General features: G+C 48.8%; 1 protein-coding gene across 2 annotated transcripts in view; it reads right to left on the reverse strand.

The window, feature by feature from the left end:
• SMOC1 (SPARC related modular calcium binding 1) overlaps positions 1-2578 on the reverse strand; it is a 154244-nt gene extending 151666 nt beyond the window's left edge. For both annotated transcript variants that reach the window (XM_049612560.1, XM_049612559.1), the window contains exon 1: positions 2195-2578. In XM_049612560.1, coding sequence (XP_049468517.1) covers positions 2195-2293 — 99 coding nt within the window. In that variant the 5' untranslated portion in view covers positions 2294-2578. The remainder of the gene's footprint in view (positions 1-2194) is intronic.
• Between the last annotated feature and the right edge of the window lie 15383 nt (positions 2579-17961).

Below are 17961 nucleotides of genomic sequence, written 5' to 3' on the forward strand. Positions count from 1 at the left end.
ACCTGTAAATCCATAAAAAACTGGGATTTGGTTTCCAGAACTACATATGCACCACGAGTGTTTCAAGCCAGCCATTGAGCTTCCCCGAGACTCACTTGCAAAAAGGGCACTAAAAAGACTCACCTTCTTGTTCTTACAAGCGTAAGCCATCATGGAAGGTGCCAGCCCCATCGTTCCTAAATGACAGCTCTTATTGTTGCCCATAAATGTACCCAAGTAACCACACGATCAAAACAACAGCTTCCCCTTGGTACTTTCTAAACGTGTGTGTGTGTGTGTGTGTGTGTGTGTGTGTGTGTGTGTGTGAGAGAGAGAGAGAGAGAGAGAAAGAGAGAGAGGGAGAAAGAGACAGAGAATGCAGCTGGGATACACACATAAGCCTATTTACAGTTCTTGCTTTGTTTCATCATGCCTATCAAATTCATAAACTAAAGAAGCTGGAGGGAAACCTAACCAATGTCCCTATTTTCCCCTGAAGTCCCTAGCTTTCCCCTAAAAGTTGCTTCCTCCAATTTCAGAAGGCAGTTCTAGAAGGAAAGCCATATGGCTTGAGATGCTAGACATGCCCAGCAGCAAACCAGCCCCCCACCATTTGTCTCCGGGCCTCTCATGTGGGCGGGCATCCAGATTTCAGTCGGGGCGCTCTGCTCTGCGTCTCTGTCTTGACTGTTCCTAATTATTGGAGGGAACGCTGTGGCTCTCCTGACCTCGGAGTTTAAGAGCTGCGAGCCCTAATATCAAACCAAGCAGCTTCATTTAAAAGGCATCCTCATCTGCATCCATAAAAGTCCCTCCCGGAGCCCTTACTTGCCCCAGCTTCGGGAATGCCTGCTGTCGAGGATTTATGACACGCCCTGGATCTAATCTGCCGCACCTTAACTGCTGCTGTTGCACATCTGGTCATAAAAGCAAGGGCCGGCCCAACACGGGGACAAACACTTTTCTTTCCTAAGTGGCTGCAAATCTGATCTCACAGTGATAGCTTGGCTCCCCACCTCAGCAAGCCAGCATCTGGGCAGTCATTAAAGCTTGTCAACCTTTGCAAGGCTTTTTTTCCTCCACACACGACAGCTATAAAGATGATTCTCATACAGCAAGAGTTACGAATAAAGAACCTGCAATCTGAACAGGTGGGAAGGGGGTTAGGCCCAGAGATATCCAGGAAAGCACGCGCTGGTCAAGGAGCCAACCTTGTTTTCACAAAGATCCCGGCTACTTGCACACGGACACTCAGGCTACCCGTGGAAGCAAGCAGCTATCCTGAGAGACCGCCCTGACATACACTGCTTTTTGGCCAGAGATCCCCTGGATTAAGTTTGATCAAATGAGCCGCCGGGTTTAATAGTACATTTTTTAAGGCAACGGAATCCATCATTAGACCAACTGGGGGGAGAGGGGGGCAGTAATCGAGGCCAGCAATGAACACAATGCGGTCAGTTCCAGGAGATTCTACAATGCCCTGGGCAGCCTGTCCTGTGCACAGAATTGGCACGTTTCGTTCAGAGACTCCAATCAGACCAAGGTTCAACAAGTAGTTCAACCTCCCAGCCTCGCAGCCAGGGGAAGAGACTCTCGAACACTGCGCGGCTCCTCTCCACAGCCGCCCCCCCACCCCGCCCCCCGCGCCTCCACCCCTCCTCCCGGGCTGTGCCCAGCAGGAGGGAACATTAAAATTATCTGCTGTGGGTTTTACGAGCAGCGATCGCTTTTTAAAACAACAACAACACAAGGTCCTTGTGTGGCTCTCGGGTAACCTAAAACTCTGCAGGCAGAGCTGCCCCCCCCCCCCCCGCCGCCTGCCAAGAACGCCAGCGCTCTGGGACCCGGACCGGGCGCAGCTTGAGACCACAGGGCAGCCGACTGGAGCAGAGAGCGAGCCTCTTTCGGACGCAGGAGGCACCCGCTCGGAGCAAAATGCCCTGGGAGAAGAGACCGGGAAAGAAAACCCACGAGTGACAGTTCGGGGGGAGGCGGGAGGCAGAGTCGGCGCTGCAAGGAAGGATGGGGGTGGGGGAGAACGGGAGAAATTTTTATTTCAGCAACTTCTCCCAGAAGCCCGCGATGACTAGGTGGTAGGTGCGGGGGGGGGGGGGCGGGGGCGATACCTCTTCCCCCCTCCCCCAGCCCCAAGCGTTGTGGGCCAGGGACCTCAGTCTCCCTCCGCAGGTGGGCGCGCGGCCGGGGGCGCACTTACCCTGGGGCCCGTGGTGCGGTGGCCGCGAGCCGGGGACAGCTGCACCAACACGAGCAGCAAGTGGGGCGTGAGCAGACGGGCGCAGCGCGCGGGCAGCATGGTGCCAGCCGGGCCGGGCAGCCGGCTGCGGGCGGGGGGCGCGGGCTCCGCGGGGCGCACGGCCGCGCCTGCCTTCCTGCCTTCCTTCCCTCGGGGGCCCTTGCGGCGGCGGGCGGCGGGGCGGCGGGGCGGCGGGGCTGGCGGGGCTGCGCTCAGAGCGCGCGGTCATGAACCGCCCGGGAGGGGAGCTGGAGCGCGAGCGTGTGCCCTGCGCGCAGCGCTCGCTCGCTCGGCTCGGCCGGGCCGCGGCGGCAGCAGGTTGGACGCCAGAGCGCGGGCCATGGGAATTCCCGTTATAAACCCCCGGGAGGGGCGGGGCGGAGCCCGGCGGCCCTGATTGACGGGCCGAGGGGCCCGTAGCCGCCGTCCCTTTGGCAGGTGAAAGCCAATGAGAGAGCGGGAAAAGGGGCGGCTTGCGGTCAACCCCACTGAGGAGCGACACCCGCTTGCCGTGCCAGAGTCGGCTCCCGGAGAGGCTGGGAGGGAGAGGAACTTTCTCTCGGCCCTTCTGTCTGAGGCAGCCTCGGAGAGCTCCGGCAGCCCCAACTCCCAGCATGCCCACCCGGCTAAAAATCGTGCCTTAAGCACGTGTAGTTTTCATCATAAGCCCGCGAGTTGTCACAACAGGGCTGTAAAATAAGCATGAAAAATACTCCTAGCCCCCCTTTTCTGATGAGGATACTAGGGCGCAGAGGAGCTGAGAAATCTGCTTCCCCACCGCATCAACACCAAGAACAACCGAGAAGGTGGCCCACGCAGGCCAGGCTGTGACTTGCGTTGGGAGTGGGGAATGGGTGCATTCATTTGTTTCAGAGAAGCTTCGAGGGGGTGACACCCCAAGTCCTACAGCATTTTCCCCCAGAGAAGTGTCGAGGATATAAGGTGAAGTGGGTCCTAGGCATCTGCCCGCTGGGGAGGGCCCCTGTGGGTATGGGGTAATGCCCACCTGTGGCCCTGTGGTGGCTCCAGGCCTCCTGGCTCCCCGCCTTGGACTGGAGGGCCAAGGGGCAGCCACTCTGTGGCCTAGGAGTCCTGAAGGAGGAAGTCAGAGGAGGGCTCTTCTGTGGGGGAGCAGAAGAAAAAAATATCGACGGGGAGGGGTCTGTGGGTGCAAAGACCCCACGGCTGGGTCAGAGTGGGGAGAGGAGACCTCTCCTGGGTGCCCAGCCCACTTGGAGATAATAGCACAACACAGGGTCCAGTGGATGTTGGCAGGCTCTCCCCAGGGTGGTCCCCAAAGGGCCATCTTGGGAACAGTTCCAGCTGCTTCACACCAGCTCCTCGAATGGAGCCTGATGATCCACTACCCTCAACCCAAGAGAACCCCGGTTTCTCTTTTTGTGCGGAGTACAACCCTTAGTGTTTACTTCCATTGGTATAGACCACTCCGTTCACGAGGAGGGAATCTTTTCTCTAACCAGACGGGAAGCGGCTCCAACAGAGCTTAATTCCTCCTCCCTGTCTGCGCCTAGAGGTCCTAACAAGAGTCAGCTCTGCTCCCTTACACCTTCTCTCCCGGACTGTGTGAACATGCTTCCTGTCCAGCCCCTGCGTTCAGTTTTGCCCATTCCCCTTGCCTGGCCCCATCCAGCCTCCACCCTGCATCCTTCCAAAGAGCAAACCTGAATATACCACTCCCTACTTAATAGACTTACACTCTCCCCAGTGCCCTCAGATAAAACAGCCCAGATTGGATGCTGGAACTGTAATGGAGTGCTCGTGGTTCTCCAAACAAAAGTGAAGAACATCTCTAAGAGAATTGCCTGTCTTCCTCTGCTGAGAAATGACACAGTGGTCAGACAGGCTTTCCGACAGGATGGGTTCAAATCCTGGGTCTGCCACCTAGTGGCATAACCTTGCACAAGTCAGTTTCCTTGTCTGGGGTGCAGTCTTCCCCTCTGTAAAATGGGAATGAAAATAGTCCCTACTTCATGAGTTGCCGGGATCTAAGGAGATGGTTAAGTGAGAAATAGCGCATCTAGCGTAAGAAGAGGGCAAGACAAATGCCTCATCTCACTTTATCCTCAGAATGATCCTGTGAGATAGATCCAACTTTACAGGTGAGTAAATTGATACGCCACGAGATTGTGACTTTCTTCCCTCATTTGGCTGCTAAATTCCATCCACGATTCAAGGCCAGGTGTTCAGATTCTAATCCTGTCTCTGTCATGTGGTGACTACAGTGTCCAGTCTCAAATGCCATAGGGCTCGGTGTTCCCTGTGTGCACACTGGGAATTTCTTGAGCGATCTGCAAAGGACCTGACACTTTTGAGCTTCGCTGAGCTTCTGGGGAAGAGCCTGGAAACAGCCTCTGTGACCTGGCATCCTGGGGATTGGCCCCAGCTGCACTTGTGACATTTGTCCAGTACTGCTGTGCCTCATGCAGCCCTTATATCAATTTCCGTGTGCCCCATGTATTTGCCCAGCAGGGGTCGGCAGGGTGGAAATGTTATCTTTGGGCTCAGCGGCCCGACAGGTTTGTTCTGACTCTACCACCTGGCCTTGTGCGCACCATCGAGCTGGTCAACTTCTTTCCGTTGCTGGAATTATTGAGAAATCTGTTGGAGTAAGTAAATACGCCTGCAATGGCCCCCAGTATCTGGCAGCACAATGCACCCAGGGAAAAGGCATTGCAATCGTCCTTTTCATCCATAACACCACATGCTGCTTTCCAGCCAGAAAGCCTATTTCCAAGCGGTTGCTGGTCCAAAAGTCTACATTTTCTGGATTTCAACCATGTAGCTCAGTTTAAAATATGAGCAACTGCTTTCCAGTTACTTTGCTCAGCAAGTATTTTCTTTCCCTCCGGTTGGCATGCAGGCCCTGTCGTAACCATGGCCATCATTCAAATGATGCATTTTCTTCTCCCGACTCCTCCCAACCCCAGAGAAGGTTAGAAATTCCAGAGAACTACTAGTCCCAAACAGCGTCTCTCTGCCAGGCTCAATCTTCTGATCCAAGCAAAAAGTGAAATTGACAAGTTCCTTCTTTCCCTGGAGGCCAGGCTTATGGTCCAAAAATAAATCTAGCTATTCTGGCATCTGGTCTGTCCAGTTTCAGCCATACCCCTTGCCCCTGGGACTTCTATTTGCAAGGGGATATTTCAGTAGAAGAAAAATAATACTTTATATCTCATATTGAAGCCCGAGGGCCTCAAATATTTAGTACTAGCTACAGATGCCTATCAAGTCTATCTGTGTTTCTGTATAATCCAGAGGAGTCTTGCCTTGCCTCATTTCCATTTACTTTAACAAGCAGTTTGGTGCCTCTCCTCCTGTGCCCCTGTACCATGCTCATTATTATGAGGAATCTTTGGACGCACGCCCTGCCCTCTGAGAAATTACAATCTAATTTAAAACACAAAGCAGACAGATACTTGGAAACAGATATTTAAAAGCAATGTGTTTGGGGGACCTAGCGGGCAGGGAAGGCCTCATGGAGAAGGTAGGTCTTGAACGGGGCTTTGGAGAAAAGTGCTTCTGTAATATAAATATACCTTGATTTATATTTGCTTCCCTTGTGGCAACAGCTACCAACAGGAAAAGGTGAGTTGTGTCCGAGGTCTTGGGCTCTTTTCACATACACTGCTGCACCGAGAAACCTGGGACACCAAGAATCTTGGGTTTAAAGAAAGAAAGGTAAATACGTGAGGTGATGGATATGTTTAATTAAGCTGATGGGAAAAAACCTTCACAATGTATACATATAACAAATCATCATGTCGTACCCTTCCAATATCTTATAATTTTATTTGCCAATTATACCTCAATGAAGCTGGAGAAACAGACATGTCAAAAAGAATTGAGTGACTTAAACAATTTGGAAGCTTACTTATCTCTTTCATACACAAACTCCCTTCAAAGTCGAGGGTAGCTCCCTCTAACCCAGGTTTCTTCTAGCATCCCTGTCATTCTTAATAAGCAGCTTCTGCCTCAAAGTCCAAGATGGCTGCATAAGCTCTAGCGATCACACCTCTTTTCTAGTCAGCGGGGAGGAAAATGGGTAAAAGAAGAGAATGCCCCTCTCACATTTTATTGTATCCAAATGACCACATCTAGCTACCAAAAAAAAAAAAAAAAAAAAAAAGGTAATCTTAATTTGAGGTGGGCGCAGCTGTCCGGCTAAAACTCAGGGTTTATGTGACCAAGGAAGAATCCAGGAGACAGTTAACAGGGGCTATCATCATTGTGATACCTGGAGTTGCCAACCAAAAGAACCATGAACAATGCAAGAGAGTTCAGAGTGTTCAGTTGTGTGCCTTTCCTCTACCTCTGCATGTCCGACTCTGTCATGACGAAAAATATTAATAGGCTTAGGGCCAGACACATAGGCTCTTTTAAAATATAGTTGATGAATAGTATTGTGCTAACACAATGATTTGATATATGTATGTACATAAAATGATTACCATAATAAGTTAACATCCATGTCCTCAAAGAGTTACCTTTCTTTTTTATGTTAAGAACTTTATTTCTTTTTTTAATGAAAATTTTAGTTAGTCAATATACAGTGCAATTTTGGTTTCAGGAGTAGAATTCAGCGATTCATCACTTACATGTAACACCCGGGGCTCATCACAAGTGCCCTCCTTAATACCCATCACCCATCTAGCCCATCCCCCACCCACTCCCTCTGTCAACGCATAGTTTGTTTTCTATCATTAAGAGTCTTTTGTGGTTTATTTCCATCTCTTCTCTTTTTTCCCCCTTCCCATATGTTCATCTGTTTTGTTTCTTAAATTCCACACATATGAGTAAAATCATACGGTATTTGTCTTCCTCTGATTGACTTATTTCGCTTAGCATAATACATTCTAGCTCCATCCACGTCATTGCACACGATTTCATTCCTTTTGATGGCTGAGTAATATTCCACCGTGTGTATGTATACCACATCTTCTTTATCCATCAGTCGATGAACGTTTGGGCTCTCTCCATAGTTTGGCTATTGATAAGAACCTTTAGGATCTATTCTGTTAGCAACTTTCGATACAGCATTATTAGCTCTCATTATGCAGATGAGGAGCTGAGGCTTAACCACAAAGGTTAACCTTACCAAAGATGGCCCTTACATTTTACATGCACATCAAAAGTTTTGGCATCCTCTTAAATCTGTTAGTCCTAAGAGTCGGAAGTACATGCTATATTCACACATGCTATTTTGTGTATTAGTGAAGGTTTATTTCCACATGTATGAGTTTTCCCCACTCACCTACTTTATCTTTCATTTGCCTGTTTTATTGGTCTGTATTTTTTACACTGGAACCCATGAGGCAAGGAGCCTTTGTAATGTCTTCAAACCCATAACCGCCATGCTTCGGTACTCCAGAGAAAGCATTGTTACAAGGACCCTGTTTAGACTGGGGTTTAAGACTCCATTGCAAATCATCACCGTTTAGTCCTAATCTATTGACAGAAACAATCCAGTCAATCAGACAAATGTTATTGCTTTCATACAGTGTGCCAAACGCTGCACTAGGCTCTGGGTATACGGTGAGAACAAAGAGAGAGAATGACTGTTCTCACGGAGCTTACAGTTTAGTAGGAAGACAGACATTAAGCAACTGATTATCAACAATCAATTCACTAATTCCAGTGTCCACAGTATGGCAAAGATGTACAGGGTATTTGGGGAGTTATAAAAAAGAGTGTCTAACTCATGCTGGAGGGTCAACTTTCCTGAGAAAAGTTGAGATCTAAAGGATGTCCAGTTTCAGCTGGACAAAGAGAAGGGGAAGAACATACCGGGCATAGTGAACAGCATGTGCAAAGGCACCAAGGCAGGAGAAAATGTGGAACTAAATTTACAACTAACTGGATCGTTCTTTTTTTTTAAAGTATGCTCTGCATCCAGTGTGGAGCCCAAAGAGGAGCTTGACTTCACAACCCTGAGATCATGACCTGAGCTGATATCAAGAGTTGGACGCTTAACCGACTGAGCCACCCCTACGGGCTCAGGATCATTCTTACCTCTTTAATTCTCAGTAGCCCAGGAAAAATAGTTATCATCATTCACCATCTGGGGCTGATGGACTCATTTCATGTTTTTACATTTCTAAGTCATTTTACAAGTAATTTACAGAAGTATGAATAAAAGGCGAGTGTATTAGTTAACTAGTGCTACATGACAAATTACTCCCCAAACTTAGCTTAAACAACAAACATTATCTTAGAGTTGCTGTGGGTCAGGAATCTGGGAGTGGCTTAGCTGGGTGGTTCTGGCTCAGGGTCTCTCAGGAGGTTGCAGTCAGGGTTAGCCAGCTTCACAGGCATCTGACCTGTACAATCATGAAAAGTCCCATGCTTCATAGTCTATCGCCATCTTGAAATTTTTAATAATTTTTGATCAGGGAGCCCCCCATTTTCATTTTGCACTGGCCCTATAAATTATATAACCAGTTCTGGTTGTAGTCAACCTATTAGCCAGGACTATAATCATCTTAGGGCTAGAAGACCCACTTTCTAGCTCACTCTCTGTTAGCAAGCTTCTGTTCCTCACTGGCTATAGGCCAGATATGTTCCTTCTTCTCCACATGGGTCCTCACAGTGGGATATCTGGCTTCCCCCAGAGCAAGTGATCAGAACAAGAGCCCAAAATGGAAGCTGCAGTCTTTTATAACCTAGTCTCAGTAGTGACATACCATCACTTCTGCCATATTCTATGGGTCACATGGATCAACCCTGGAACAATGTGGGAAGGAACGACACAGGGGTGTGAATACCAGCAGGCAGAGATCCATGGAAGCCATCTTGGAGGCTGGCTACCACAGGTAGCTAAAAACTTTGTTAGTTGTTGTTGTTTGTTTGTTTGTTAGTTTGTTAGTTGTTGTTTCTAACTTTGTTAGAAATGTTAGTAAGAACTTAAATACGACAAAATTTTATTTCGTATTTTCCTAGTTTTAAAAGTAACACACTGAAGTGACTAAAAACTTCCATACATCAAACGTCATGAGCTTGGAACATATTCATCATGCAAACAGTGATTCCAGATTTCAAAAGTATCTCTGAATGACCTAGCTTATTATTCCTTATGGTCCTTCTTCACAAATGCAACCCTTTTGAAAGGTATGCTGCTTTTGGTGGCTCATAATTTTGTTGAAGAGAGTATGGCCATCTTCTTTGGTCCACAATTGCAAAACATTTTCATTTCCAGCTTTACAAACATAATTTGAAATCTTCATGGGGCGCCTGGGTGGCTCAGTCATTTGGGCATCCGACTTTGGCTCAGGTCATGGTCTCGTGGTCTGTGAGCTCAAGCCGGGCGTCGGGCTGTGTGCTGACAGTTCAGAGCCTGGAGCCTCCTTCAGACTCTGTGTCTCCCTCTCTCTCTGCCCCTCCCCTGCTCATGCTCTGTGTCTGTCTCTCAAGGACGAATAAACGTTCTTTTTAAAAAAAGGAAAAAATAAAGATAAAATCTTCAACCCAGTTAATATTTCCATTTCTTCGTCTATTTCCTCTTTGCACCTATACCTCTCTTCAAAGTCTATCCACTCACAAACCACCTCAAATACATGTTGGTGCGCAAAGAATCTAAATGTTTAAAGAATATTGTCAGCCTTTTTTTTATTTTTTTTATTTTTTTATTTTTGGGACAGAGAGAGACAGAGCATGAACGGGGGAGGGTCAGAGAGAGAGGGAGACACAGAATCGGAAACAGGCTCCAGGCTCTGAGCCATCAGCCCAGAGCCTGACGCGGGGCTCGAACTCACGGACCGCGAGATCGTGACCTGGCTGAAGTCGGACGCTTAACCGACTGCGCCACCCAGGCGCCCCTGTCAGCCTTTTTTTTAGCAAAACAGGAAGGTGCAGGCTCTTCTCAGTAAATATTGTATAATCAAGCCCATCTTGTTGAGTGATTAACTGAATGAAAATATATTTCCTTTTGGTCTTTAAAAAACATATTCTTAATTCATTGATAACTGAGCTGGAGAAAAATCCACCAAGATCTCATTGTCCAAAGATTCCTAGGTTAAGATTTCTCTTACATAATCAATTTCACCATCGTCATTTGCTTATATTCTGGAGTGCTAGCACCTCTTTTCATTCATGTTCTGATTTATGTAGGAACCGTGAAACCTCTTTATCAACTTCTCTTTGCCACTAACGATGGAAAAATTAAAAATCCAGAATTTTCATTTATATGCAGTGAAACTAAAAGCACATCACAAAGATAGTACCTCCTCCTGTATATCATCTTGGAAAATGATATAATACTTTAGGCAATGAATTAAGAAAACCAAAGGATGATAAAATACCAGTGATCAATGACACTGCTACCTTCTCCTTCTAGGTAATTCCGCCATTCTTCAGCTTTCTTATTTTAGTCTTTTTCAGCATAGTTGGGGATAAATGATGAGCAATGATGAAATAATTCCTAGGATGACAAAATAAATGTTTCAAGACATAGGAAAACCTGGGATTACTAAGAGCTCGTAATGTATCTTACATTTATAAGAGGGTTCCAGGGCACCCATATCATAATTGCAAGATAGAATGAGTTTTGGTCTCTATGGAAAAAAAAGTAAATTTTATCTTTGTGTTTTGGAAGACATCTGAAAAAAGACCAAAAACCAAGGAATGTCGACGCTTTGCAAAAGGTACAAGTGCTTTTTAAAATCAACTAAAATTGGATCCTATTGACCCCAGGCGGGATTGACACAACTCATCTAGGGGATTTGGGAGAAGTAGCACCCCTGAAGTGACCCAAACAGGCACTCCTCATGCCCCACCCCCATCCTTCCAGCCTAGAAGTCTCCTTGCAGATGCCTCTTCTCTCTGCCTGAGGACTTCCTCTGGCTGCAGGTGCCTGCTCATCCGATGCAGAGGGCAGCCAGAAGTGCCTTGGGAGGTAATCCCCCCAGGAGCAGCCCTCACCCAATGGAGACCCAGAATTAGTGGGCACATTCCTCAACTTCCTTACCGCCCAGCAAGACGACTCTGAGGCGTGCTCCACAGTCTCTCAGTGGGTCCCCCACAGGATTAAGTCCCAGCTGCCCACAGCAGTAGCCCTCTCGTTAATGAACCATTAGCTGGCATTTCTCCCTTCCCTGTTGCACGTCCACATTCCCTGATTGTGCTTCCTTGGATCACCTCCAAACAAACTACTCGACCAAAATTCCTTGTCTCAGACTCTGCCATTGAGAGAACCTAAGCCAGGACACGAGGTGAAACCACATCACTACAGAGCAGCCGCAGCTCCAAAAATCATTGGTAGCGCTATCCTTGCTCTACCAGAACCCGGGTGCTATCTACGCAGAACGAGAAAAGTGGGCTGATCCAAGCAACCCAAACAGCGAGGAGAGTGGCTAATGACGGCAGATTGCAGTTTAGGAGAAATGCCTTTAGAGGTCATTAGAATAAGAAGCTGTCTAAAACCATCAGAAATGCTTTATCCGTTTGACAAAAAGTTGGAATAGGCTCCCAGGGGTGGCAGATGGACAGTCTGATCTCATTTAAGAAACATCCTGGGGCAGTGGACCAGTCCTGGGCATGGAGACAGGAGACTTGGATTCCAATCCAGACCTCCGTAGCCATTCCCGCCACCACCGCCACGGAAGAGGAAAGAGGGGTATGGACCCTTCACAGAGTTGCCGTGAGGAATGAGTTAAACCATGAGTTGTAGTAGAATGCTCTGTGGTTTTCATCTTCTTTGGCAAGATAATTTGCCAGCTCCCTTGGGGTACAGGCTGGGGCAGACACTGGCCTCCAGCAGATGGCCTTATTTTGGAGAAGCCATGTGAGTCCCTTTAGTCATGTAAATGAAGGGTCAGTAGGCACCGGTGTCCTGGGAGAAAGAGTAAAACAAGCCCTTTCTTGTGCTGTGAGCTCTGCTCCTTTAGAGGAGTCTGGTCACCCGGGAGACAGAGGGATCGGTTCTACCTCTGGGCAGTGGCAGGCTGGAGTCCTCCTGGAGCTGCGGCACCCAGAGAGTGGCTGCAGGGGTGAGCTGGGATCCTGGGGCTCGGACCTGGGCGAGGCCCACTCAGTCCTGTGGCTGGGGGTGGGGGGCAGGCACCATCCCTTGAGGCATTTCAGTACCTGCAACAGCCCCAAGATCAGAGGATTCGCCCACCCCCCCCAACCCCACCCCGGCTCTGCCTCCCACCTTAGAGGATTCCTTCACCAGCTCAGCTACTGTGTCCCTTCTGTCTGGCTACTGAAAGGACGCAGGCATGTCCTGTCCATAAGCCACCTCACAGCGGTATGGGCAACCTCCCACGGTGGCATTCTGGGGACTTGACCAATGTGGGCATCTAGAACTTACCCTCTTCACCGAGGTTGGTCCTAGCTATCCTGGCATCTTGGTCACTATCAGCCACGGAGAGACATAAAAGAGGCAGATGTGAGTCCTCCATGGAAAGGTCACAAGCACCAAGGGATGCCTGATGCACAATGAGGAGAAAGGGGGGCACCGGCCCTGGAGACTTGCATCCATTTCCAGCAGGTGCAGGCCTGTGCGGCATAGCCTCGAACGTGCTCTCCACACGCCAGGCTGTACTAAGATGTGCATGCCAGCTGTCTAGCAGAACCCGTGCACCATGCCTGGGCACCGTTCCGTACATTTGTCCCCTCCCTGGACCAGTTTCCTATTGCTGCTGTAACAAATCACCACAGTGCTTAAACACAACCCAGATTTACTGTCTGTCGAGTATGGAGCTCAGAAGTGCAAAAGCAGTCTCAAGGAGCTAAAACCAAAGTCTCCTCAGGGCTGCATTCCTTCTGGAGGCTCTGGGGAAGAGTCTGCTTCCTGGCCTTTTTCCGGTGGCCGCCTGCATTCCCTGGCCTGTGGCCCCACCCTCCGTCCGGCAGTATAGCATCTTCCCATCTCTCTCTGATCCGACGCTCCCACCTCCTCTCGTGAGGCCTCCTGTGATTCCATGCAGCCCACCGGATAATCCAGAATAATCTTTCTATCTCAAGACATGTATTTAATCATATCTGCAAAGTCCCTCTTGCCATCGAAAGCAACATATTCACAGGTTTCGGGGGTTCGGATGTGGACATCTTCAGGGGTCAGTAGCCCTGAGCCTACCGCATTCCCACACACCTCATTTCCCCTCTGATCCCCTCCCACCTTTTCTTTAACTGAAGCATCACTAACTCCGGGGCTTCTGTTCACCCACCTCGGGCCCACGCCCGGGCAGCTATCCACACTGCCTCCAGACACCCGGCCCTGCAGGCTCAAAATCCCACCACCCACCTCCAATCCCCGCCACTCTCCTTCAGCTCTGCAGTCACTGCATCCGCGGAATCTGTGTTGCCATTTGATTTTCCCAAGCTGTAGTGCCATCACTCGCTAGCCTCATCACACCATTCTCCCGCCCGCAGATGCCTAGTTATCTGTATTTGCTATTTTTTCTATAATGAGCTTTGTATCCGTGGCAAGGGGAAAGTGCTATTTCAAACAGAAAAAGGAAAGATCCGGGTACCTGGGTGGCTCGGTCATTAAGCATCGACTTCAGATCAGGTCATGATTTCACAGTTCATGAGTTTGAGCCATGCATCCCGGGAGCTTGAGTCCCACTTTGGGTGAGCCCAACTTCTCTCTCTCTCTCTCTCTCCCTCACTCACTTGCACCTTCTCTCTCAAAAAAAAAAAAAAAAGAAAGAAAGAAAAGGAAAGGAAATGTCAAGAGCCAATCCAATCCCCTCTCCCTTCTCACCACACAGCTGTCCAATGTTTTCATGCCCCTCACTCCCATGGCCCCACATCAGGAACCCCCCGCCCAACTGAAATGTTCAGAATTCAGACCACATCCTCACCTAGACCACCTCCCGCAGAGGTCAACGGCGGTGATGTAACCAAACTGACAAAACTGGCCAACAAGAAGACATAAACATGAACCCAGTGGGGGTTTTTTTCCCACAAGCCCTACATATGTATGTATTTTCATGGCTAACATTTATTGAGCATTTACAACATATGAAACATTTTATAAACACAACTCATTTTGTCCTCATGACAAACTTATTGTCCCCAATATTTTCCCCGTTTTTCAGATCAGGAAACTGAATGTGGAGAGGCTAAGGCACTACCCTGGGGCTAAACAGACCCCAGTGGCAAAGTTGTTTCCAAACCCGAACGTGTCTAACCCCACAAGCCACGTTCTTCACCACTAGGCTATAAGAACTAGGCAACTAGTTGGAGCTGCTCCTGTGAGACAGTCTAAGGGCCCGGCTGGCACCCAAGGCAGGAGCCAGATGGGGTCCATGGGACCTAGGTTCAAGGTTAATGGTATGGCCCGAGGGCTCTAGCCTCTGGACAAAGCGGTACTCGGAACGATCTGGGTCTGAGAGGTAAGGCAACAGCAAACACAACCCCGTTCCCTCAGGGGCACTGCACAGAGGCACACGGGGCTTCACATCCAGCCAAAGACACCCTCCACTGCCCACAGGGGCACTGCCATTGGCCTACCCCTTCTGAATTTTGTCCTCCAACAACCTGCTGCTGCCTGGGGTCCTGTGTCTGTGCTGCTGGACAATGCTCCTCAGAAAGCCACAACTCTCTGACCATTTAGACCACAGACACTTTGAGGTCGGGACCCTTAGCTTCTATTTTTCTGGCTTCTCTATCCTCTCCCACCAGGTCAAAATTCATGCTCGATCACACTTGTTAGTTTGACCATTTAAATGGCCAGATGACATCGAGGTAAGCGACTACAGGTGAGCCAAATTGAATAAATCACTTTAAAATTAACTAGGATGAAATGCAAATTAAGAGAAATTATTTTCTATTGCTATGTTCCCGTGGGAGAAGTGTATTTTTAATAAGGCCATGTAAAAGTCCTTGGACGTACTTCATTCCGACGTCTGTGCCTTTACCAGATGTCTTGCACCATGAGACATCTGTGCGAAGACAGAACAACTTGCATTTGGATGCATGGATTAGAGGCAGAAAATACAACATCCCAGTTAAGAGTTCCAACCTGGGAGTTAGACAGGCCTTGATTCAAATTCCATCTCTGTGACTTGCTGGCTGACCACGGACAAGCCACCCGCCCTCTCTGGGCCTCAGCTTTCTCACTTGCGAGAAGCTAATTCAACGTGCCTTCCTCCTTCACACCCATTGGGATGGCTGTTATTAAAAAACAACGACAGCAAAAAATCCAAAAATAAGTGTCAAGAAGCCTGTGGAGAAATTAAACCCTGGCGCGTGCCTGGTGGGGATATAACGTGGTGTGGCTGCCGTGGAAGAGAGGTTCTGCCACATGCTGCCACATAGATAAAGCTTGAAGGCGTGACGCTAGGCGAAAGAGGCCCCACACAAAGGGCAGCTATTACAAGATCCCACTTCTATGAGGTAACTAGAGTAGTCAAATTCACAGACACGGAAAGGGGAATGCTGGTTCCCAGGAGCTGGAGGGGGCGAGGAAGGGGGAGGCGGTGCTTGATGGTTTTGGAGTTTTTGCTTGGAAAGATAGAGTTTTGGAAATAAATGATGGTGATAGTTACGCTATAGGGTGAACATACTTAATGCCGAACTGTATAACCTACAAAGAGTTAAAATGGTAATTTCTGGGGCGCCTGGGTGGCTCAGTCAGTTAAGCGTCTGACTTCAGCTCAGGTCACGATCTCGCGGTCCATGAGTTCGAGTCCCGCGTCAGGCTCTCAGCTGATGGCTCAGAGCCTGGAGCCTGTTTCGGATTCTGTGTCTCCCTCTCTCTCTGCCCCTCCCCCATTCATGCTATGTCTCTCTCTGTCTCAAAAATAAATAAACGTTAAAAAAAAATTTTTTTTAAATGGTAATTTCTATGTTGTCTGTATTTTACCACCCAAAAAAAGTGCCTTCCCGGTAGTCTCGTTGCGAGGGCTGAATGGATCAACATCATCGGCAGAGCCGCGGGCAATGCCTGGCGAAGAGCAGCGTGTTACCATCGCTGATGTCGCTATCGTTGGCTTTAGTCCTCAGAACCAGTGGCTGAGTCGTGACAAACTCAGGACCTACAAGTAGGACTGAATGAGGGAGAGGAGATGAGGAACCTCCCAGTGAGATGTGAGGGGATTCTAACCTGACAGAAAAGTAGAAGGACCACAGGGCCCAGGGAGACCCAAGTGCCCAAAGCATCCCAGGACAAAAAAAGAGAAGGACCTAGAAGAAACCAACAGAGAAAAGAATCTTCAGGGGCTCGTATGAAAGAGAGCCACAGCAGGCTTGCCAGAAAAACCACAGAGTGCCCTGTTAAAATTGGAATGTCAGATAAACGATGAATCATTTTTTTGTAGTAAGTATGTCCCAAATACCACATAACCCTGATTTATTGCATGGGACATACTTATGCTAAAAATTTATTCACTGTTGGTCTGAAATTCAAATTCAATTAGGTGTCCTGTATTTTCATTTGCCAAATCTAGCAACCCTATGCCAGAGGCATGGCTCAGCCTTCAGTCTTTATACTAAGTCGCTTTTAAGATGATTATAGATTCTAGAGTATCCTGGTAGCTAAAAATCTGGTCAGGACAACTGTTGGGGAGCAGAGGATGGGACAGGATTCTTTGCTTTGCAAATTTATTCTTTCACAGTTGAGGTCCTAGAAATAGCAAGCTCCCTTAACTGTCTTAACATAGAAATTAATTTTTAAAACTTACATTTGCAGGCCCACTTTTGAAGGAGCCCACCCAGCAAGCCACAGTCCCAAAAAGCTGTGGTTCTGGCTTCTGAGAGCCGGAGAGGGGGGTAAGCCATACTAAGGCCCACTGCAGACAGAGGTCCAGTTGATAAAAGCCAAATCGCCATCCTGCACCCAGAGGGTCTGGTCTTTCCCCCAGGCCTGGCTGAGCCCCAGCACCTCCTGCCCAGGCTGTCGTGGCCATTTGCATAAAGCGCAGTCGAAGATTCCTCTGAAAGCAGAGACCTAAAAAGGGCTTTGTCTCTGGAAAAACCAAACACGATTCTCCCGCCTCAGCCCTAAACTGATTAAAAGCTGGAGTCATTCGTTTTGTTTTGAGAAGTGCCAGGGTTTTATGCTCGAGGTACCCCCTTCCCTCCTCAGTATTTCCAGCTGCTGAGGCATATCCGTGTGACAGACCACACACCAGCAGGCCCAGCAGTGCAGAGGCCTGGCGGAGATTAAACCCCAGGCTCAAGGGAGGGCCCCCTGTGCAGGAGGGGAGCTGAGCCCTGAGAGCAGAGTTCAAGGAGAGAACCCTCCTTGCCCACCTGGATCCCCATTCACCCCAGCCATGCCTCTGGTCCTTCCCACAGTCACACAAGAGAGGGGTCAAAGGCAAGTCCACGGGAAAAGATCAGCACTGTACTGAACGTGGCCCAACATGCCTTCCGCCATCTTGACTTTCTCTTTGAACTTAACCAGATTTATTTACTCCACGTCGAACTTCACTGGGCAAGATGTCCAAGGGCAGAGGGGGAGGAGGAACCACAAGGAGACATAGTCTGGGTTTTCATCCCAGCTCCACCAGGTGATGGGGGACCCGGGGCCCTTTGCCAGAACGTGGCCATGCTTTCCAGCCGGAGGCTATAACCGGGACGAAAACCAGATAAAACGTGCGACCTGAAAGCATGTGTTTGCTCCCTTGTTTATTTTCTGTGTCACCCAGCAGAATTCATTAGCTCTGGGCTGGAGACACACTAGCTAGAACAGAGCCAGGCACCAAGCTGGGGCTCCATAAGTAGTTCTGGTCGAATGAATAAAGAACGGCAGGTGCACTGAT

The sequence above is a fragment of the Panthera uncia genome (genome assembly GCF_023721935.1).
Source record: "Panthera uncia isolate 11264 chromosome B3 unlocalized genomic scaffold, Puncia_PCG_1.0 HiC_scaffold_1, whole genome shotgun sequence".
Lineage (NCBI taxonomy): Eukaryota > Metazoa > Chordata > Mammalia > Carnivora > Felidae > Panthera > Panthera uncia.